The sequence below is a fragment of the Numenius arquata genome, chromosome 1 (assembly GCF_964106895.1).
Source record: "Numenius arquata chromosome 1, bNumArq3.hap1.1, whole genome shotgun sequence".
NCBI classification, from domain to species: domain Eukaryota; kingdom Metazoa; phylum Chordata; class Aves; order Charadriiformes; family Scolopacidae; genus Numenius; species Numenius arquata.
In genome coordinates, this window is record NC_133576.1 from 140,573,326 (window position 1) to 140,595,994 (window position 22,669).

The following is a 22,669-nucleotide window of genomic DNA, read 5'->3' on the forward strand; positions in this document are numbered from 1 at the left end:
GGTTCTGTCCTTGAATGAAGGACAAGTGTCACACCAGTCAGTTCTGTGTCTTTGGTTTTGATATCACCGGTTTATTTATGTGGTTGACTGAATTGCCTTGTGCTTTTCAAGTCAGAAATAAAAGCACTGTCTTGGATTCTGTACCCTGGAAACTGTATTAATTGTCTGTGTAAACTGTACGATCCTGCTTTTAGTGTAAGGAAAGAAAAAGGGATTTAAGGAACAAGTGAAGTGAAGGTTACGGTAATACCATCTGGCTGTTGGGTTGTCGTGGGGAGTTGGGTTGACTGGATCTTCTCTTTTCTCGTGTTGGTAGACTGGCAAAGCTCACTGCAGCAGTCCTGCTGGCTAAGGATGTCCCCGTCTACTTCTTTTCCACGTATGTCCCTACACCGTTTGTGGTGAGTCACCTTCTCCTTTATATTGTTGAACCATATAGGTAATGGAGTATTTGAAAGATTACTAAAAATCAGAACTAGCAATTTTTTTATCAAATTCTGTTATTTAAACAGAAAAATAGAGGCTGCTGGGTACATTTGGCTCTTCAAAGAGGTTGTAACAAGGGAGTTGCTGAACTTTTCTGGATGCAGATAGTTTGTGAACATAAGACACTGCTTAGGGTGAAAGAAATGAAGGATTGCCTCTACTTTCAATCTCCAAAACCCCCAGAGCTTTCTGTTTAGTCACAGAAACTTTTTCTTGCAGGGCTTTAAATCCTTGATTTCTATTCTGCAAGCTTTTCTAGTGTGCAGTGTATGCTGTGGATCTTGTTTCGAGGGGAGGACTGAAAGGACTGGATGCTCTTTAGCTGGAAATACCCATAACTTGTTTTTCAACAAGCCTTTTGGGGAAACCCTTCTTTCTGTTTCAACCTGTTTTGTCTTTCTCAAATACTAGTGTAATCTGAGTGTGGACTTTCTTTAGTTGGCCAGTTAACAATTGTGTTTATGTCGTTGGTAAATAGAATAACGTTCCGATGCAACAGGACAGCAGCTTTCTCTCTATTACAGGAAACGGAATGATGAGTGTTCACATAAACAATTTTCAAATAAACTGGTGAAACTTTGAACCGCTTCTCCTGTAGCATCCTATTGCATAACTGTCCTGATAATATAATATTACCTGTATCAGCTGCAGAACTCTTGAGTAAATCGACATTTCTGGGTTTCCTTTGTAGCCCTATGCTGTTCAGCAGCTCAAAGCTGTGGCTGGTGTGATGATCACAGCGTCCCACAACCGAAAGGAGGACAACGGGTACAAGGTAAGGCTTGAACTTGAGGTTCGTAGCCTGTCACAGCCAGTTGCTTTCCAGTATTACCTACTGGAAATGCCTTGGGCATTTGGCTGCTTCTGGAACACATGTGTACATTAGAAGGAGAAATTATTTCAAGTAATTCATCCTTCTATAACCTGAATTACACACAGTTTGTACTTAAGACCCCACTGCTTGTGTATCTTGAGCACAAGTTCTGTTGTGACATTCCAGAGAGTCTAATCAGCAGCTGAAGAGACGCTTGAGCAATGTATGTATTCACTTCTTAGACTTAAAAATTAGTTTAAAACTAAGCCAGAACTTAGGGGCATTAATCCACGCAGCAGGTAACTGTGCTGAAGATGGCTGACGGTTTCAGAGTTAATTAATAAAACTTTATGGTTGTTTTGTATAGTAAGGTTGGTTTTTTGTGCATTGAGAGGGAGGCGAGTGGCTTAATTTTGAAAGCTTGGAACTCTATAACCCTCCATAATAGCAAATGCTGCTTATATAGTATTGTAACACAGTATTTCCTTTCTAAACTTGATAAGAATCTGATCTAAACTCTTAACTTTAACTAAATTTAGCATTGTAGAAGCTTAGTAAGAGGTCAGTGAGTAATGGCAATGATAGGAAACCCAGTCTTACTCTGCACAGAGTATCACCTCTTGGAGGTGATTTTATTGCACTTTACAATTTATTCCACAGAGGACAAATACTTCACCAGCCTTTACTTTTGCTTAATGAGTAAGAAAATAAGCCACATCAGTTTTCCAGGTGCTTCAGTTATCAAGAAGCTATTACTTTTGTGTCTTTTGATACAGAACGTTTTATTTTTATGAGGATATTGTTTTGTCTGGTCTTTCACAAGAATTGTTTTATCTTTTACTATTTCCCCTGTGAATTCGGCGGCTTCTGAAGGTTTTGGACAAAAGGTTTTGCCAAATATAGTTTTGAAGATACCTGTGGGTTTCATGAAAGCCAGCAGACAGGAAAAGAGGGACAGATCATTCGGAGTAGAAAGTCTACACTGTGAACTCAACCATTCTATTGGAAACAAACTGGGGGAAAACTGGCATCTAAATAATTCTTAAACAAAGACTTTTTATAGTTCAGAGTTTGATAGCGTTTCCAGCTGAAAGATTACAGTTATTCAGTTAGGGAAAAACACGTACCTTGGCACACTGCTTATCTGTTGTGCTTTGATTTCAAAAACAAGTTGTGCTTCTTTTGAAAAAGGAATGCCAGACTACGGAGAAGGTAATGTTTTTCTTCTGTTACAGTTTGCACAATACTCTCAAATCTAAGTGCCCAGTTTCGGTCTCTCACGTCCCAATAATTTCAGTCATAATAGCTGAATACCAGCTTTTTTGAGAATCGTAGAATGGTTTGAGTGGGAAGGGACCTTTAAAGGTCATTTAGCCCAACTCCCTGCCATGAGCAGGGACAGCTTCCACTAGACCAGGTTGCTCAAAGCCTTGTCCAACCTGACCTGGAGTGTTTCCAGGCATGGGGCATCTCCCATGTCTCTGGGCGACCTGGGCCAGTGTCTCACCACCCTCACAGCAAAGAATTTCTCTTTTATATCTAGTCGCAATCTCCCCTCTTCTGGTTTAAAACCATTACTCCTTGTCCTATTGCAACAGGCCCTGCTAAAAAGTCTGTTCCCATCTTTCTTATAAGACCTTTTTAAGTATTGAACAGCTGCAGTAAGGTCTCCCCGGAGCCTTCTCTTCTCCAGGCTGAACCCCCCCAACTCTCTCAGCCTGTCCTCACAGCAGAGGGGCTCCAGCCCTCCCAGCATCTCCGTGGCCTCCTCCAGGGGGGTCTCCCCAGAGCGGAGCAGAGGGGCAGAATCCTCCCCCTTGCCCTGCTGGCCACGCTGTTGGGGATGCAACCCAGGGCGTGGGGGCTTTCTGGGCTGCCAGCACATGTTGCCGGCTCATGGCCCAGCTTTCCCCCCACCAGCACTTCCAAGTCCTTCTCCTCAGGGCTGCTCTCCAACCCTTCATCCCAAGCCTCTGTGGATACTGGGGGTTGCCCCTACCCAGGTGCAGGACCTTGCACTTGGCCTTGGTGAACTTCATGAGGTTCATACACACCCACTTCTCGAGCCTGTCTGTGTCCCTCTGGATGGCATCCCGTCCCTCAGGTGTGTCACTACACCACACAGCTTGGTGTCGTGGGCAGACTTGCTGAGGGTGCCCTTGATCCCACTGTCTGTGTCATTGATGAAGATATTGAACTGTGCTGTCCCAATGTGGACTCCTGAGGGACCCCAGTCGTCACTGATCTCCACGTGGACATTGAGCCATTGACCACCCCCCTCTGGATGTGACCATCCAACCAATTACTCATCCATCCATCAAATCCATATCTCTCCAATTTAGAGAGAAGGATGTTGTCAGGAGTCGTGTCAAAGGCCCTACAGAAGTCCAGATAGGAGACATCCGTAGCTCTTCCCTTGTCCACTGATGCAGTCACTCCATCATAGAAAGCCACGAGGTTGGTTGGGCAGGACTGTCCCTTGGTGAAGCCATGCTGGCTGTCTCAAGTCATCTCCCTGTCCTCCATGTGTCTTGGCAGAGCTTCTAGGAGGATCTGCTCCATGATCTTCCCAGGCAGATGCGAGGCTGACAGGTTGGTAGTTCCCAGGGTTCCTCCTTTCTACCCTTCTTAAAAGTGGGTGCCATATGTCCCTTTTTCCTTGGGGACAACAAATAGGTCAAGTAGCTATCGTTATATAAATAAAGTTGTAAACTATATGATTTCAAATGTCTTTTGAGAATCGAGGCCTTTTCTGTGTGACTTCAAGCAGCAGGAAGTGTGTGGAATCCTATAGCTAAAAGAATTTATCAAGTTAATAATCTTTGTAAATAAACCATCTCTTGTTTTCCTTCAACTTATACCAGGTTTATTGGGAAAACGGAGCACAGATCACCTCTCCCCACGATAAGGAAATTATCAAATGTATAGAAGAGTGCGTTGAACCATGGAATGGCTCTTGGAATGAGAATCTTGTAGACACCAGTCCCCTTAGACAGGATCCTCTAAAGAAAATTTGTGACTGTTACATGGAGGATCTGAAAAAGATCTGTTATCATAGGTATTGTATAAAACAAAAAGTACTTAAATTATGTTTTCAAATTATGTTTTAAAGTAATTATGTTTTTAAGTCTGAGTTACATTTGGAAAACTGCTGACAGACAGATTTCAGTAATAAAGCATGGGATGATGTCATACAGAAATGCTTTTGATTTGGGTATAGGGCATGGGCTGTCTTCCAAAATTTTAATAGTTTTGGGCCTGCCTGTAGTGATTTTCATCGTCACAGATGGGTGACTTGATTTCTGTCTTCACGGTTCACAGAAGCTGGGTGCTGGGCTCTGCCGCAGACGTCACTGTCTGCTTGAGGCCATTGCTCTGTGCTTTTCATGGTGGGAATCATTTTCGGGCATCTCCCCGTTCTGTCTCACCCCATTCCTTCTCTGATGTGTCGTTAAATTAGATGGTCACCATCATTACGCCATTAGGACTTAACCATACTTTTTGACAATAAAGCAGCCTGTCTTTGGACACCAGGCTGCAGTAAAGCACCCCGATGTGAACCATTTTATGCAAATGAACATGCTTAAAGTGTTCTGAAATGCAGAAATTAAGGGTAAAGGTGAGGTCTATATGCGTGGAATAGGGGTGAGAAGATTAAGTTTAAAGGTTAGGTGGGGCAGAAGACAAGAATAAACGGAGGAGGATGAATAATGCGGGTAGAGTAGAGCTGGAATAAGATCTTCAGGGTGGTGGAAGAGCTCAGGTTCGATGCAGAAATTAACAATTCATTTTTGGGAGCCTTACAGCTGATTCAGCAGAAGGTAAATATCTCATTTTCCAGGAGAACAAGCTTTAAACCAGCAATTTTTAGTGAAAGTCCAAAAAAGCACTTTTCATTCATTCCTCCTTTGAAATTAATGCAGAAATCAGCAGAATAGGACAAAGCGTAATTGTGCTTTCTTTTGCTTTCCCACATGAAAGTAGTCGTACTAAATAACTCAAATCTTACTGAAATTCTTTTTTTTTTACTTCTCAGGGAGCTAAATGTGCAAACAAATCTGAAGTTTGTTCATACCTCTTTCCATGGAGTTGGACATGACTACGTGCAGTTGGCTTTCAAGGCGTTTGGTTTTCAGCCTCCCATTCCAGTCCCTGAACAAAAAGATCCGGACCCAGACTTCTCTACTGTCAAATGCCCAAATCCCGAAGAAGGAGAATCTGTGCTGGTATTTTTGTTTCTACATCATCAGATTTCTATGAGCTTTTCTCTGTTTGGATTGAAAAACAAATCACGGAACCACAGAATGATAATGGGGTTGGAAGGGACCTCTGGTGACCACCCAGTACCCCCTGCCAGAGCAGGGTCACCCAGAGCAGGTTGGACAGGAACTTGCGCAGGCGGGATTTGAATGTCTCCAGAGAAGGAGACTCCACCACCTCTCTGGACAGCCTCTTCCAGGGCTCTGCCACCCTCAAAGGAAAGAAGTTCCTCCTCGTGTTTAGGTGGAACTTCCTGTGTTCAAGTTTGTCCCGTTTCCTCTTGTCCTATCCCTGGGCACCACTGGAAAAAGACTGGCCCCATCCTCCTGACACCCACCCTTTAAGCATTTATAGGCATTTATGCGATTCCCCCCTCAGTCTTCTCCAGACTAAAGAGACCCAAGTCCCTCAGCCTTTCCTCCTAAGAGATATGTTCTAGTCCCCTCATCATCTTTGTAGCCCTCTGCTGTCCCCTCTCCAGCAGTTCCCTGTCCTTCTTGAACTGGGGAGCCCAGAACTGGTCCCAGTGCTCCAGCTGTGGCCTCCCCAGGGCAGAGCAGAGGGGGAGGATGACCTTCCTTGATCCGCTGGCCACGCTCTTCTTGGTGCCCCCCAGGAGACCATTGGGCAAAGCACATTGCTGGCTCATGGTCATCCTGTTGTCCAGCAGGACTCCCAGGTCTTTTTCCTCCCTCAGAGCTGCTCTCCAGCAGGTCACCCCCAACCTGTCCTGGTGCAGGAGGTTATTCCTCCCCAGGTGCAGCGCCCTACACTTGCCCTTGTTGAACTTCGTGAGGTTCCTCTCCCCCCAACTCTCCAGCCTGTCCAGGTCTCACTGGATGGTGGCCCATCCTTCTGGTGAGCCAACCCTCCCAGTTTTGTCATAAGCAAACGTGCTGAGGGTACAGTCCATCCCCTCACCCAGGTCATTGATGAATATATTGAAGAGGACTGGACCCAGTACTGACCCCTGGGGAACACCACTTGTTAGGGACCTCCAACTAGACTCTGTGCCACTAGTCATGGACTCATCTGGGGAAGAGAACAGGCAGTACTTGGCTTTCAACTGTGTTAATACAATGGCAATCCATATGAGGTTTTTCTTTCACTGCATGTTATATGTAAGTAGGAAAACTGTGGGTTTATTTGCTCTTGTGATTTTATTTTTTCCCTCCTTCCTCTTTTCCCACCAGGAGTTGTCCCTGAGGCTTGCAGAGAAGGAAAACGCTAGAGTAGTAGTGGCCACTGATCCAGATGCAGATCGACTAGCAGTGGCGGAACAGCGGGAGAAGTAAGTGATGGCATCTTTTATTTTCTCTCTTTCTGCAGAAGAGGTAGTGAAAAATCACAAAATGTCCCCAAATAGTAGACAGGCTCACACCTTCAGCCCACTCTTCCCTGTTGTGACTTAGCTGTTCGGTTATTTTTCTTGCCAGCTTCATCTTTTGGTGTAGATCCACCTGAAATAATGTATTTTAAATAAAATCAGTTAATAAATCAGAACAGATGAGATTAAATACTTGCCAGTGTTACACTAAAAAATAGCCAAATAAAACTTAATTGAATAGTTGAGTGGTTACTAAAGACAGTAAAATCTTCTTGTTACTGTTTTTCACTTGTGTCAGGCAAACAAATTCTGCCTTGGGAGAGTTTCACAGAATCACAGAATGATATGGGGTTGGAAGGGACCTCTGGAGATCATCCAGTCCAACCCCCTGCCAGAGCAGGGTCACCCAGAGCAGGTTGCACAGGAACGTGTCCAGGCGGGGTTTGAATGTCTCCAGAGAAGGAGACTCCACCACCTCTCTGGGCAGCCTCTTCCAGGGCTCTGTCACCCTCACAGGAAAGAAGTTCCTCCTCATGTTGAGATGGAACTTCTTATGTTCAAGTTTGTGCCCATTTCCTCTTGTCCTGTCCCTGGGCACCACTGGAAAAAGACTGGCCCCATCCTCCTGACACCCACCCTTTAAGTATTTATAGGTGTTGATCAGGTCCCCCCTCAGCCTTCTCTTCTCCAGACTAAAAAGACCCAAGTCCCTCTGCCTTTCCTCATAAGAGAGATGCTCCAGGCCCCTCATCATCTTTGTAGCCCTCTGCTGTCCCCTCTCCAGCAGTTCCCTGTCCTTCTGGAACTCGGGAGGCCCAGAACTGGTCCCAGTGCTCCAGCTGTGGCCTCCCCAGGGCAGAGCAGAGGGGGAGGATGACCTTCCTCCACCTGCTGGCCACACTCTTCCTGATGCCCCCCAGGATGCTATTGGGCTTCTTGGCCACGAGGGCACATTGCTGGCTCATGGTCATGCTGTTGTTCCCCAGGACTCCCAGGTCTTTCTCCTCAGAGCTCCTCTCCAGCAGGTCACCCCCAACCTGTCCTAGTCTATGGGGTTATTCCTCCCCAGGTGCAGCGCCCTACACTTGCCCCTGTTGAATTCCATCAGGTTCCTCTCTGCCCAGTTTACTGTTGTCGACTCTTTTTTGTTGTTTTGTTTTTCCCTCGTTTCTTCATATTGAATAGAAATTATTTTTCTTCCACTAACAGGCCAAAATTCTGATCGTTGTGTAAGTAACTGTCTATAACACGCAGTCGCACAGGCATTGCCTGACTGCAATGTATAGACTGCTCTAGTTGTGTTTGATTAATTAAAAAGACCTGAGCTGTTTTTAAATACTTAATTCCTATCTTTGCTTGCGAACGGAACACGCTGGGCTTGTAAATCACTGAGACGTGATAAATGTGGAGTCCTGGTAGTTCGGTGGCTTCGTATAGAGCAGCTTGTGATTCGTGTGCTCAGATTCCTGTTGTTCCAGTGACTGCAGAAAACATCTGCCCTGGAGCGGATCCTCCTGGAAAACCTGAAAACGCTCTTCTATTTCTTATCTTTTCCGCAGCGGCTGCTGGAAGGTCTTCACCGGTAACGAGCTGGCGGCTTTGTTTGGGTGGTGGATGTTTTCTCGCTGGAAGGAAAACTGTTCCGAAGATGCTGATGTGAAGAACGTTTACATGTTGGCGACCACCGTCTCCTCAAAAATCTTGAGGGCGATTGCACTTAAAGAGGGATTTCACTTTGAAGTAAGTGTGGGGTTTATGATGTCATCTTGGCAGAGGAAAATCTGATTCTCATGTTCTGGAGCACCGTGTCCAGTTCGGGCTCCCCAGTCCAAGAAGGACAGGGAACTGCTGGAGAGGGTACAGCAGAGGGCTACAAAGGGGACTAGAACATATCTCTCAGGAGGAAAGGCTGAGGGACTTGGGTCTCTTTAGTCTGGAGAAGAGAAGACTGAGGGGGGGATCTGATCAACGCCTTTAAATACTTAAAGGGTGGGTGTCAGGAGGATGGGGCCAGTCTTTTTTCAGTGGTGTCCTGGGACAGGACAAGAGGTAATGGGCACAAACTTGAACATAAGAAGTTCCACCTAAACACAAGGAGGAACTTCTTTCCTGTAAGGTGGCAGAGCCCTGGAAGAGGCTGCCCAGAGAGGTGGAGTCTCCTTCTCTGGAGACATTCAAACCCCACCTGGACACGTTCCTGTGCAACCTGCTCTGGGTGGACCTGCTTTGGCAAGGGGTTGGAGTAGATGATCTCCAGAGGTCCCTTCCAACCCTTCTCATTCTGTAATTCTCCATCCTTCCACCTCACTTATGACTTTATAAAATGAAAAATAGATAAATTCCAGTCTTTTGGCTGGAACTTTTAATGTGTTCCAACTTGCAGAGAGTGCGCTTTACCTAGAAAAGCCTGATTTCAGCATCTGCAGCGTTTCTCAATGCACGTTACAGTGAATATAGACTGTGAGATCAACTTATGCAAAGCTGCAAGGAGGCTGTAACAGGTGACACAAATTAAAATCTAAATTACACATAATAGCAATGCCTTTGTCTTGGCTATTTTCTTTAAGTTCTTCTAGCGTGGGCAACTTGGTGTGTTTACTGCAAAAACTGAATGCTTTTTGATGGATTTGTAACAAACACAGGTTACGCTGTTCCTTCAGGTGCCCAGACCATTATGAGGTTTTAAATCTGGTTTTACTTCGAATTGTGATGGACAGAGGAACTCTTTAATGTAGCTTCATTAAGGACTTGCTAAAAAAGCAAATGGTGGGATGCTCCTGCGGTCTGACAGTGATTATTTTAATTCTTGCGTTCAAATTAAGTACTTGCTGTGATTTCGGAGACTGTTGAATGTTACCTATAAGAGAAGCAACTGCTCTAAAGCTTAGCACAAACATACAAAGTTCCAGGTCTTGTTTAATAGACGTCTTAATTAAATCCACGTGCAATAGGAAAAAATTGATGAGTTAAAAACAATGACGAGTTAAAAACTAAAATTGAAAGCAACTCTGAAAACTGTTTTGAGTGACTGTCCAGATACGCTTAATCAGGTCGAATATCACTGTCTTGTAGTGAATTTAATTATCTCACTAAATACTGTTCATATTTATTTTTTTTTTCTGGAAAGGGACATATTTGACTAGAAAAGAGCTAGGAATTTACAGAACCCCTTGGTCTCCTCTCAAAGTTTCCCCTCTTTGTAGAATCATAGAATGGTTGGAGTTGGAAGGGACCTAAAGATCCCCGAGTTCCAAGCCCCTTGCCATGGGCAGGGACACCTCCCACTAGAGCAGGTTCCTTCTCTCTGAGAAGGACTCTTTCTAAGCTTTTGACTGCTTTTGCGTGATTTGAAGAACACTCTTCCCTCCCATCACCCAAAATTGCTGTTTATATTTCTGGAACTTTTCCTTTTGAATAACTTTGTCTCATCAGATGAGCACCGCGGAAGATCTTATCTGATCTCAGAGGCACAGTCTCTCAAACACACTTACTCCTTGATTTGATATTCATGTCCTAGTTGAGTATTCACTAATAAAATGCTATTCCGTGACTCTTTGCCTTAGTTTCATAATCTACACTGAAGGTTCAACTTGTCTAATGTTTGTCTTTACTGTCCCTATTCTGTTGGTCAATTAGTTAGATTTAAATTCAGGGAAATCATTTCAAGAAAATAAGAAAAATGCCCTTAAGCTTCAGTGTTTTGACTCTAGAGTCTTTCCCATTGACCCTAAAATTCATAATGCATCATTTTTTTCTTTCTTTCTTTCTTTTTTTTTTTTTTAAGCCTGAGGCCTCAATTTCTTTTTCTGAACTTCCAAGTCTAGCACAGAAGATTCCTATTTGAGGAAGCATCCTGGAGGTGAAGGGAATAGCAGCTACACTATCTTCTTGAACTTGAAACTACATAGAGAAATGGGGAATTTAATGCATTCTTTTTTTCTGTTTCAGGAAACACTTCCTGGTTTTAAATGGATTGGAAGTAGAGTAAAAAATCTCCTAGATAATGGAAAAGAAGTTCTCTTTGCATTTGAAGAGTCCATTGGTATGTGTATTAATGTAATAAAATGTTGAGGACTGTGGGGGGGGGAAATACACCGAAAGAGGAATGGTCTTAGTTATGAAAAGAAACACAAAGGTGCTTTATTTTTGTTCTTTGTAGTTACTGGTATTGGTGTTTTGCTCTCATCAAATCCACCTGCCAACTATCGTAATAAATGATACCTAAATCTCTGATTCTGATGTTGTGCTTATGCAGTTTCCTGATACAAAGCTGTTCTGATACAGGTTGAAAGTCCTGAGATGCCAGAGTCAAATTACTCTGTCTCCGTGGCCTTTTAGCTGAGCTTAAGGGTAGGATCTGGTTTTAAGCAGTTTAGTATCTTCCAGGTCCTTTGATGTTCCTTTGATTCCAGTTACTGGCAGGACCCTTTGCAGTATCGGTGTCCTTGCACAAAACAAGCACATTTTTATGTTTAACACTGTACTGTGAGAGATCTCCTGAGAGCAGATGTTATCAATCTGGAATTAATTGATTATAACATGTATCTTTCCACCCCTATAACCTCTAAGTTAATAAGATTTCTTAGGAAAAAAAACCCCCCTTAGAAAAGGGAAATGCATGTGCAGGAATAAAACCAGCTTACGTCTATCGGCCTATTTTCTTTTACAGGAAAAAGGTTAAAACTTCTATCAAGTAAATCCGTGCAATAGTACGTCAGGTTCTTTTATCCACAACCCATTTTTTTATTTCTAGGCTTCATGTGTGGCACATCGGTGTTGGATAAAGATGGTGTAAGCGCAGCTGTGGTCATAGCTGAAATGGCAACCTACCTGGAGAGCAAGAACCTAACGCTAGCGCAGAAACTGGTTGAGATATATGAAACGTGAGTTGTGGTTTTCAGTAGTGTGTTCTACTTAACTATTTTGGAGCCAGGAATAATCTAGTAAATGTTTTTAGTTTGTCCCTCAGATGTTTTCTCATTGTAAGTTGTTTTTTCTGGTGCTATTATGGACTGCGGTCTTCAGTATTACAGATACTACTTAAATATCATATCTCCCAAAGGACTAAAGAGGACCTTTTAACCATGTTTCTGCAGTAAATTGTGAAAGAATAGAATTTTGCATATGGATCCACCAGGGCAAACTTCTCTGTCTTATTTGATTCATGCTATATATCTTCTCTTATCTTCTGATGGGTGGCTGGATCTTAGTTATGGTCTGTGTGCCTCTATTTAAACACTTAATATTTTCACTGAAACACAGCCTGGGGATTGTTAGAAGATCACGTGCTCTTCTTGCAGAGATTTAGGTTTAAGGAATGGCCTGCGTTCAGTAGCTGTGGACACAATTCACAGCAATAGAACAAGGAACATGTTTATGTCAGAGTTAAAAGTCACGCTGTGATAAGGCCAGCTCATCAGCAGAAGTTCCTGTCATCTAACGGGATTAGCGGCGCAGTTACAGCAAATCATCTATTCCATTCCTTCTCCACAGAAAGACAGACTGTAGCCCTTAGAAACTTGGAACGAGACATAGCAGAGGGTTGGAACAAGGTGGACTTCAAGGTCCTTTCCAACCCAAACCATTCTATGATCTCCCAGTCACTCTTAATTTTTTTTAACCTGCGGAGAAGCGTCTTTGTAGAATGAGGAGTGGGTGGAATATAGTGAAGAACAACTTAAATTTCACCGTGCAGACATGGTTGCTGCACCCAGCGAGAGCTTGCATTATTAGCTCTGCTTGGGGATAGTAGTTTTAACTTGGATGAAATAATCCATCGCCTTCCTCGGAGGCTGTTGAAATAATCTGTTGTTGTGGCTGCTCACGTGGTTACAGCAGACAATTTTTGCTGGTGTGGGGATGATATTGCATATTGATGTCCTGAGGGCTACCAAGGCTGCACATGGCCAAATGGTTGGCTTTTATTTCTTTGGAACTGAAACCTTTGCTTGAATTTAAAAATAGCTTAAGATACTCTGAGTAATGCAGTGAAGTCTGCTTCAGAGTCCAAACATTTCCCTATAAATATCCGTTTCCACAGCTGTGAGAACCGCATTCTTTTTTCTGTTATTGTTTTTTCCAAATAGGGCCTTTTTTTAGATACCAAACGAGCAGAAAACTTCCCAGTCTTCTAACTGAAAATGTTAAATCTGCTTTTAGGTATGGATATCACATATCGAAGACTTCCTATTTCTTGTGCTACGATCCTCCTACTATCAAAAGGATATTTGAGAAACTTCGGAACTTCGATGCCCCTGAGTCTTATCCAAAATGTTGTGGTATTTACAATATATTACACGTACGAGATATCACCACTGGCTATGACAGCAGCCAGCCCAATAAAAAATCGGTGAGTTACAAAGTATTCTTGCAGGAGAGGTTCTGGTTTTAAAAGTTAAATCCACCAAAAACCATGCAGAAAGATGTACTACGTCGACTAAGATGGCAATAAAATTACCATCCTCAATTAAGGCTGCTTAACGACATTTACTAGGAGAATACTGCTTGAATATGAAATGACTCGGCTATTGTGTTAATTATTTTAATATAACAATGAGTGAACTTTTATTAATTGAAGTGAGCTTGATGCTCTTGCAGTTCTTTAGCTGCCTAACAGGCTTCCGGGTGTTGGAATTCCAATGTTATCCTGAAATACTGACTCTCATGTAGGTGATGGGCCTTTCAGGCTGAAATATCTTGTTCTAGTCTCTTGTATTGGCCGGTGGATGTAATCCGAGGGGATTTCAGCATGTTTATTTAGCTTTGTATGTACTAAATGTTGTATTTTTTAATAAAACAAACCAAACCCCTCACTTTTGTGTTAGTTGGGGTGTTCTGTGATAAAATGTTGTTGTTTATCTAGGTGCTGCCAGTGAGTAAAAGCAGTCAGATGATCACTTTTACCTTTCAAAACGGTTGTGTTGCCACCCTCCGGACGAGTGGAACGGAACCAAAGATCAAGTACTACGCGGAGATGTGCGCGCTGCCCGAGCAGAGGTCAGTAGCAGGTCTGCATGCACCCGTTGCAAGATGCCTTTGGGCTGAAAAGTCAGGATTTAGGCATCGATTCCCTGCATTGATGGGGATTCCTCTGCTGCCTCCTTGGAGACCTGAGCCTCAGTTCATCGTTCCAGCCCCGTTAAACTGGCTAGCGATGCACATTCCTGCCCATAAGGGATGCCCTCTATGGTGGATAAGACAAGGAACTGAATTTTCAGCATGTTCTACAGTAGGAGACTTCTTTTATTAACCCAAATCCTCATTCACTTAGAATTAAAAAGTGATGAAGTTGTATTGCTGCTGGCAAATGTGCTTAAACCCAGGTGGATTCCTGTTGTGTTTGGGGATCTGCTGGTTTGCTCTGAGCTACTGGATAGTAACTAGAGGTCTGTCCCTTTTTGACAGCCAGATGGATTGAGCTTCTTCCAGTTTAAAAGGGGGGGGAAAAATATAGGGTGTGTTTACACCATGGAAATTGAGTGTGAATGAGGAGCCTAGGTCTAGGTAACGGAGAGAAGCAGGCTCTTGAACTGGACCCCTAACCTAAATCCTGTGAGTGCTTCTCCTTTGAGACTTGTGTCCCAACATTCCTGCGGAGCAGAGAATTGAAAGTAATATAAAGGGGTCTCTGATTTGATATTTATTTTGACTTATTGGCAGGAATTCAGGGTGAGCATATCACTGAATGTTTTGGTCAGATTTAGGTGGTCAGTGGACATTGAGTGGCAGATTCCCTTTGCTTGTGAAACGGGCACGTGAGGGGATACACAGATCCGTGCCTAGACAGCTTTCCACAGCTTGCTGAAATACTCTTTAAAACATGGTTTATTGTTACACAAAGTGTATTAACACTGGTACGGCCCATCTTTTGTGTCCTGTTTTGAAATTGTTCTGAATCTCCCCTGGAAGAGGGGAGATTTAGAGTAGATACCAGAAAGAAATTCTTTCCTGTGAGGGCGGTGAGGCACTGGAAGAGGTTGCCCAGGGAAGTTGTGGCTGCCCCATCCCTGGAAGTGTTTAAGGCCAGGCTGGATGGGGCTTTGAGCAACCTGCTCTAGTGGAGGTGTCCCTGCCCATGGCAGGGGGGTTGGAACTCCATGATCTTTAAGGTCCCTTCCAACCCAAACCATTCTATGATTCTATGAATTGACCGTGGAATAACAGCAGGTCAGAGAAGTGGTAGGAGTTTTACATCTCAATTTTCCGAATTGCCAGAAGCCTGTATTTATTCGGTCTTTCCGATCGTCTGGCATATGAACACACTTCTTCTTTACATGGATATGGAGATTCTTGCTTGAGTTAGAACGTGCTTCCCTGGACCTGGGAGTGGGCAAGGTACCGTTTGGTGGAAATGCTGAAGAAAAGGTAAGATAGAGTTGAGGCAAACGGCTGCGCCGACAAGGAAGAAGTCAATGCTAGAAATATTACCCTTAACCTAATCTTAAGGTGAGGTCCGGAGGAGTAAGAGTAACGGGGAGGGAAACAAAATACACGAGAATGGTTTGATGCCTCATTTGGGCTCCTGCTGCCTTTCACTCTGGTAAGTCAGAAAAATACATCAACCTTTAATTTTAGTAATAATATGGTTAATGGCAATTATTGCCTGGAACATGAAATTGAAAGGCTTTCAAGCTTCCCTGGTTCAAGGCATAAAAAGATCTGTGGGAACCTCAAAAGGCATTCTTCTCCCTAATAGCTTTGCAAATATTTCTCTGAGTTGCTGTTTATTGATTATTCTTAAAAGCTGAACATCAGGAAAGTCAGTTTTATTACAGTGGTTTTGGGTATTTTCTTTTAAGGGAAGTGGTGACCTGAAGGGCACGAATATATTGCCAATTCCACAAATGAACAAAGCAGATCTAAATAAGCCTGTTTTGCCTTTTCTCTATTAAAATCAGACTGAGTTCCTCTCCCTCCAGTGAGACTTTGGGGGTGGGAGAGGGATTTGCATTTTTAAAGGAGCGTTGCAATGCGTTAGCGTTTATGCGTGTGGATGTTGGCTTTTTAAGCTGAAATAATGTCTGAACATTTAAATAGGGAAAGGATCAGTATATTCCGGTGTCCTCTTGTGAGTGGTGACTCTTTGCCTGATTACTCAACCCCCCTAAACCGCACTTTAGTCAAAATACAATCAGATACCCGTCTGGCTGCCGCGTAGAGAGGAATATCTGGTATCTACCTCTTCATTAGTAGCTTATTCTTACTTTTTAATCCATTTACAGTCTCTATCTGACCAGTCTTGGGTTGGTTTTGCAGTCACTAGTTCTTGTATCCTTTTTGCAAGCCTAGAGCCCTCTAGTGGCCATTATTTTTTTTTCTTCAGTTTAATTAAATTATTTAAAATTACTATTAAAATAGCCCTTATCGAAAGTAGCTTGTTAAAGTTTGGAGTCTCTACGCGTTGATGCTGGTGGAAAACAACAGAGCGAGTCCGTCACCATCACATCTTCCTTGTTTTTCTTGTTTTTAATAGATGCCTGGCGTTTATCAATAATCTGACGTGGGGTTGTTTTCTTTCTAGTGACAGAAACGTGCTGGAAGAAGAACTCCGGAAGCTGATTGAAGCTTTGATCGAGAATTTTCTTGAGCCCGATAAGAACGGACTGGTCTGGCGCTCTGCTTAGAGCTCCTCTGACCGGGCTTCAGCCAAGCGACCGCCTGCGCCGCGTCGTGTGAATAAAGGAACCAAGAACTCTCCGTTTAAGACGTGTGCGTGTGTGTACGTGTGTTAAACAGCTACATTTTTATTCTGTAAAGAAGAAGCATCCTTTTGTCAGGCCTTTCACCAAACTCCGGGTTAGAAAATTGCAGTAAGGAGAAGGGAGAGAAAAGGATGGAATTTATTATTACGCTTTTTGACCAAAAGACTAATTAACCTGCACCGATGCAAACGAACTGCCCTAGTGGGTTTAAGGCAGCTGATCTTAACCAGCAGATCTTGTCTTAAACTAGTTTCAGGTACACCTTTTGTGTGAAAAGGCTTTAAAATAACTCCGAACTGACAAAAAAAGCCTGCTTCTTCCAAGCTGTTGTGCGTGAGTGCGGGTATCGTCGTTACAGGTCTTCATTTCCAAAACCTGTTGAAGTAGAGCTCGGCGCTTAGCGTTTCTTCTTTAGGCAACTTGTTCAACACGATGTTTTTTTCAGCTCCTCAAGCATCCTTCCGTTGTTAAAGGTGCTCTTGGTGCGTTGTATCTTTCCCGTGTGTAGCTTCAAATATTTCCTTGACGGTGAAACAATAGCGGCAACACGTGCGGTTCCACCTCCGGTCTGGGGTTTGAATTCCCTGCTGCCTTTCCAAGGCATCCAATGGAATAGAAATTTGTTTTTTCCGTGCTTAAATTCCCCATTTTAACTACCGTAGGCTTCGTAACCCTTTTTTGTCCCACATCTCTGAAGGCACTTAAGCTTTTTTTTTTTTCACAGAAATTCACTAACTTTGACTGAAAATTCCAGTTAGTGACTTTTTTTTTGTTTTGATGGCTTGAATTCATGCTGCCGGTGTATTTAAAAAAAAATGGGAAGAATGTGGAGGCGAGACACTGACACCATTGATGATTATTTTTAGTTATTAAATCGTGATTTTATTTTTTTGTCATGTGTTGTAAGCTGATTTCTGTTAGAACAGCGATTTGCAAATATTATTATTCTTCATCTTTCAGGGCAAATTTTTAACAACTTCCCATGATCTTTTTGCTACCTTTGCTTGAGCAGAAAGTGATAATCACTTTTTCCAAAAAATAGACCGATAGAGAAATTATCATGTAGATATTGAGGATTTCAGGAAATAAAAGCCCTGTTTTGGCACAAAAAAAAACTGTGGAAGATGCTTTAACTGAAAGAACGCTTCAAGAAAACCTCCATATTGATTAACTGAGGATAATAGTTGTTAATGTGCACTACTAAATTGCTAATATAAGCCTTCAGAATAAAGTCAGTGATGTTCTGGCCATCTCCCCGCTGTCACTTTACAGCAATTAGATAAAAGAAAGAGATAAAACTGAACATTAACCGCTGTATTAAAGGCTACATGAGAAGAACCCGAGAAGCACTTAAGTTAAAGCCGGTGTTTTGCCCTTATTGTTAAATCTCTAAATTTGTCCTCCGTCTGATTATACCCTTAGAGCTTGATGCTGCGGGATGGCGCGGGGTGGTTTTGTGTGTGTGTGCGTGTGTGTGGCGTCTGGGTGGCTTTAAAGAGCACCCAGGTCTCTGCATCTCTGCAGGTATCGGGTATTTCACGCTGACAGAAGCTTTGCACTATAACCCTGGATGAGTATTTCGCTGTATATGAATGTACATGTGCTGCAGAAGGTCTGTGTTGCACAAATTCTGACTTGCCGCCGGTATTTATTTATTTTTTATTTTAAGAGAAGGTATTTCCAACTTGTTCTGCGATTGAGTGAAATGTATCTAATGCCAAAAAATGTGGTTTTGTGTTTTTTTTTTTTTTTTTTTCCTTGATTCTACATTTGACTGATGTAATGGGGAAAACGAGTGAAAGCATTTACGCTTAAGAGTACACTCATGTTATTGTACAGCCCTGGGTAGGTCTGGGAAGGTGTAAAGGCATTTTTGGCTGCTGCTTTGTCTTTATTTTTCCCAAAAAAAAGTGCAGATCCGGATCCCGACTGCACTGAATATGGAGGAGGTCTTGCCTTTCGATCCGCGGGCAGCAGATTAAAGCCTTGGGCTTTTGGGATTTTGTTTTTTAAATGGCCTACGAGTAGTTCAGGAGAGAACAAGTGACTCGGAACATAATTTTGAACAAAGGTAAACACTGTAAAAAAAGCATAGTTTATGTGAAGAGGCCGACTGTGTGTGTGTATCGTAGCAGGTAGCGTTAGGAGTTACGTCTTAGGAGTTCTATTTGTGCTTCTACAAAGAGCAACCTCCCAGAAAAGATCTGCTTTATATCCATAGACAAACGTTATAAATGCAGTATGGAAGAAAATAGCGATTTTGTTTTCAAATCAGCCTTCTTAGAAGTTGGTGACTGTTCATAGTATAAATATCTTTAATAAAACAAACCCCGAATACGGGGAGTTAAGTGTCTGGGATTCTTCTCGTCGATAGAGTTGAGCTACAGTAAGTTGTAGATGTCGTAGTGCTTTTGGAATGACAGCAACAGGCACAATGTGTTGAATGTATTTTAAGGGTATAATAACTATTGCTGTTTTTAAGCTGCTGCTACTGTTGTTTTCCTACTGTATTGGAACTGTTTGATATATTTATACTGTTCCGTTTGTGGAACCTCCTCCTTTATCTCCCCCCTCTCATCTTGCTTCCCTTTTTCCTGTTACTGTGAAGGACTGTAATTCTCTTATTTCCTTGCCCTGTAACTTTGTTGGACGCCGTGTTAGAGTTTGTTGGGCTCGTGTACAATCTCCTTTCGGTTCTCAGCTGCTCTTTACCACTTTTCAGATAAGAACAAAGGCTTTTCAGACTTGAGTAGGGAGCAGGTAAATAGATCAAAGTACGCCATGGGTGCTGTTTACGAGGCGCTTCCAGTTAAAATACGCCTTTTCAAAGGTCAGTCTACGGCAAGTCATTGGCTTAAAACTCTAATCATACAGTCAATGATTTGTTTGTAGCATTTGCTAATAAAATTAGGAGGGCTTGTTTTTGTCTTTTTCCCTTTTTGATGTGACAGGTTTCATCTCTGTCTCACTCGGACGTTGGGAAAGTTGTGTTTCCGTGGGGCTGGGACAGGACCTTTAATAAGTACAAGGTTGAACGTCTACGATACAGAGCTTGTAGCTGAATTTTTTATTCTAGTTGTGATACAGCATCCAGTTCGTGGTTTAAAGAACTTCAAGTGCTATTCGTGTCTCTCCTCCTGCGCCTCTAAAGGATTCTTCCTGCCGTGACACGAGTCGATCATAAACTCTCGTGTGGAGGAGAAGGAGGGAGCATGTTTAACACAGAACTGTTTGACTGGGAGCTCCCGGCACAGCTGTAGCTACAGCCCACGGTGGTGTAGCCCCTGCTCCGTGTTTGCAGCGGGCACGGTATCCTGTCTGGGTGCTAAACCAGTCCTGCCATCCCGGTCCTTCCCCTGCATCCCAGCAGGATGCAGCTCCGAGGAGCCAGGTTTCTCCGGGGCTGCAGGAGAACCGGGACCTTGCCTGAGCAGGTCTCTAATTCCCTTAATTTTAAATACCCAGCTCTTCCTTCTAAGGAGGGGAAACGCTTCTTTGTGTCATCCACAGAGAGAATTAAGAATTAAAATTCTCTGTATTTCTGTTTCAGACCTTGAGGTGCGTTACGACGGGCAGCACACGCTGCCTGGGGCTCCTGTACCTGCCCCGGGCAGCTCCTGACGGCACGTGTCCGTGTCTCTAGCTGGAGGAAACCTGCACGTTGAAATTCCTGGCGTTATTCCCTGATTTAGCAGTACTCGGCTAGTGCTTTGTGTCTGCTTTTTGGCTCCTGAAGCGTTAGGGGTTTCTGTTTTAAGGAAAGAGAGTGCGTTTGTTTGAGTGTTGAGGGAGAAGCCGGGAGGTGGAATGATGGTTTCTGCCAGTTGGGGCAGGGTGGGACGTGTGATTGGCTTTAGAAAGCACTTGGATATTCTCTTTTATTTTAAAACTAATACTGACATCACTTCATTTTGTCTTTCCCCCTGGTTTTGCCCTCTTTTATCCCAAAGTAAGAGGCCGGGGGGGGGGTTGCATGGATAGAGTCCACCTTGATACCCAGGCCGTTTTCCATCCTCCACTGCCCTTTCCGTGCTCAAGAGTGGCTTCGTACGAGGTGAAGGAAGTACCTGCAGTGGCATCGTTCTTCTCTAGATCCTGGGGAGTTCTGGATCCGTGCTCTTGTTTACCCGGTGTCTGTTCTTCTGTAAAACTAGGGCGTATTACAAATCCAGAGTGAGAATTTGCACTTTTCTGAAGTATTCCCGTGTGTGTAGCTATGTGGATTTAGCCGAATGAAGTGTTATAAGTAATAAAATATTCTCTTCGTAGTAGCAATCCTTCGTGTTTCTTCCGTCTTCTTTAGTCAAACGCTTGCTCCAAAAACTGAGCTGGTGGTAACTGTCCCAGAATCACAGAACGACATGGGGTTGGAAGGGACCTCTGGAGATCATCCAGTCCAACCCCCTGCCAGAGCAGGGTCACCCAGAGCAGGTTGCACAGGAACGTGTCCAGGTGGGGTTTGAATGTCTCCAGAGAAGGAGACTCCACCACCTCTCTGGGCAGCCTGTTCCAGGGCTCTGACACCCTCACAGGAAAGAAGTTCCTCCTCATGTTGAGATGGAACTTCTTATGTTCAAGTTTGTGCCCATTTCCTCTTGTCCTGTCTCTGGGCACCACTGGAAAAAGACTGGCCCCGTCCTCCTGACACCCACCCTTTAAGTATTTATAGGTGTTGATCAGATCCCCCCTCAGCCTTCTCCAGACTAAAAAGACCAAAGTCCCTCAGCCCTGCCTTGTAAGAGATGTTCTGGTCCCTTTATCATCTTTGTAGCCCTCTGCTGTACCCTCTCCAGCAGTTCCTTGTCCTTCTGGAACTGGGGAGCCCGAACTGGTCCCAGTGCTCCAGCTGTGGCCTCCCCAGGGCAGAGCAGAGGGGAAGGATGACCTCCCTTGACCTGCTGGTCACACTCTTCTTGATGCCCCCCCAGGATACCATTGGCCTTCTTGGCCACAAGGGCACATTGCTGGCTCATGGGCATCCTGTTGTCCCCCAGGACTCCCAGGTCTTTTTCCTCAGAGCTGCTCTCCAGCAGGTCACCCCCAACCTGTCCTGGTGCAGGGGGTTATTCCTCCCCAGGTCAACTGTCCCTGACTTGGTGTGGGAGGAATATTGTCCATGTGACACTCGGGTACCTGAAGCCCTGGGAACAACGGAGTTTCCTGAAGAACCTCCTCAGAGGCTCCTCCTGATGATGAGACTAAATGAGATCTCTCCTGTGACACCATTTCCAAGGGACTTAGCACTGGAGGTGACCCAGGGCAGAGCACCGAGGACTAATTGTCACCCAAAGTCACCACCAGTGCCACCTCGGAGCAGGCGGGAAGGGAGGTGGATGTTTGGGACACAAGTCGGAATGAGGAGAGGCTGGGATTTTGGGGGTGAAGTTGCTTCACGTAGAACAACAGGCTGGAAGGGAGGAGGTGAGGGAATGGGAGGAGAGGACCTGCGGTGGGCACTGCAGGTGACAGTGGGTCCAAGCCGGGGGTGACATTCACCCCAAAGAAAGGTCTCAGCTCCATAGAGTGCCACCAGGAAAGCTGGTGGGGCAGAGGGACCCTCTCGCTGGTCCCTCTGTCCTCAGGAGATCACCTCGCGCTCGGGATTTTATGGGGTTCTTATGTTTATTATTAAACTCCGAGACAGGAGTTGATCTCACCCCAGCTTGGCTTTAATATTAAATTTAATTAAAGTTGATAAAAGATGGTTCCTGGAGGCACAGCAGCGTGTCCAGGAGGGTTCCGCATCGATGCGACGGCTGCAGGCTTCACTCTGGGGTGGTCTCCATGGGAATCGTTGGGTTTTTTTTTTATCTCCTTTCTCCGCAGCAGAGCCGCTCTCCTCCTCCCAGCTCACCCCAATTAGCTCCCAATTAATTCCCAATTATCCCCCGGTGCCGCACTGACCGGGATGGTGCTTCCCATGGAGAGACTTTTTCGTACCCTCGAAGCCTTCAGAGGGGTTGTCAAATGAGAAAACAGCAGAAGGACCTGGAGATGGGGGGGAGGGGGGGGGATTTATTTGGGCTGGGGGTGCGGGAAGCGATGGTGTCACCCACGGACACAGCGGGGACAGGGACCGGG

The 22,669-nt window shown here is 44.2% G+C and overlaps 1 protein-coding gene across 2 annotated transcripts in view; it reads left to right on the forward strand.

The window, feature by feature from the left end:
* Positions 1-16,510, forward strand: part of PGM2L1 (phosphoglucomutase 2 like 1) — a 57,876-nt gene extending 41,366 nt beyond the window's left edge. For both annotated transcript variants that reach the window (XM_074168681.1, XM_074168598.1), the window contains 11 exons: positions 317-401; positions 1,178-1,261; positions 4,165-4,358; positions 5,337-5,526; positions 6,754-6,851; positions 8,447-8,627; positions 10,836-10,929; positions 11,641-11,770; positions 13,047-13,236; positions 13,750-13,883; positions 16,408-16,510. In XM_074168681.1, the coding sequence (XP_074024782.1) occupies positions 317-401; positions 1,178-1,261; positions 4,165-4,358; positions 5,337-5,526; positions 6,754-6,851; positions 8,447-8,627; positions 10,836-10,929; positions 11,641-11,770; positions 13,047-13,236; positions 13,750-13,883; positions 16,408-16,510 (1,483 nt within the window). The remainder of the gene's footprint in view (positions 1-316; positions 402-1,177; positions 1,262-4,164; positions 4,359-5,336; positions 5,527-6,753; positions 6,852-8,446; positions 8,628-10,835; positions 10,930-11,640; positions 11,771-13,046; positions 13,237-13,749; positions 13,884-16,407) is intronic.
* The last annotated feature ends 6,159 nt before the right edge of the window (positions 16,511-22,669 follow it).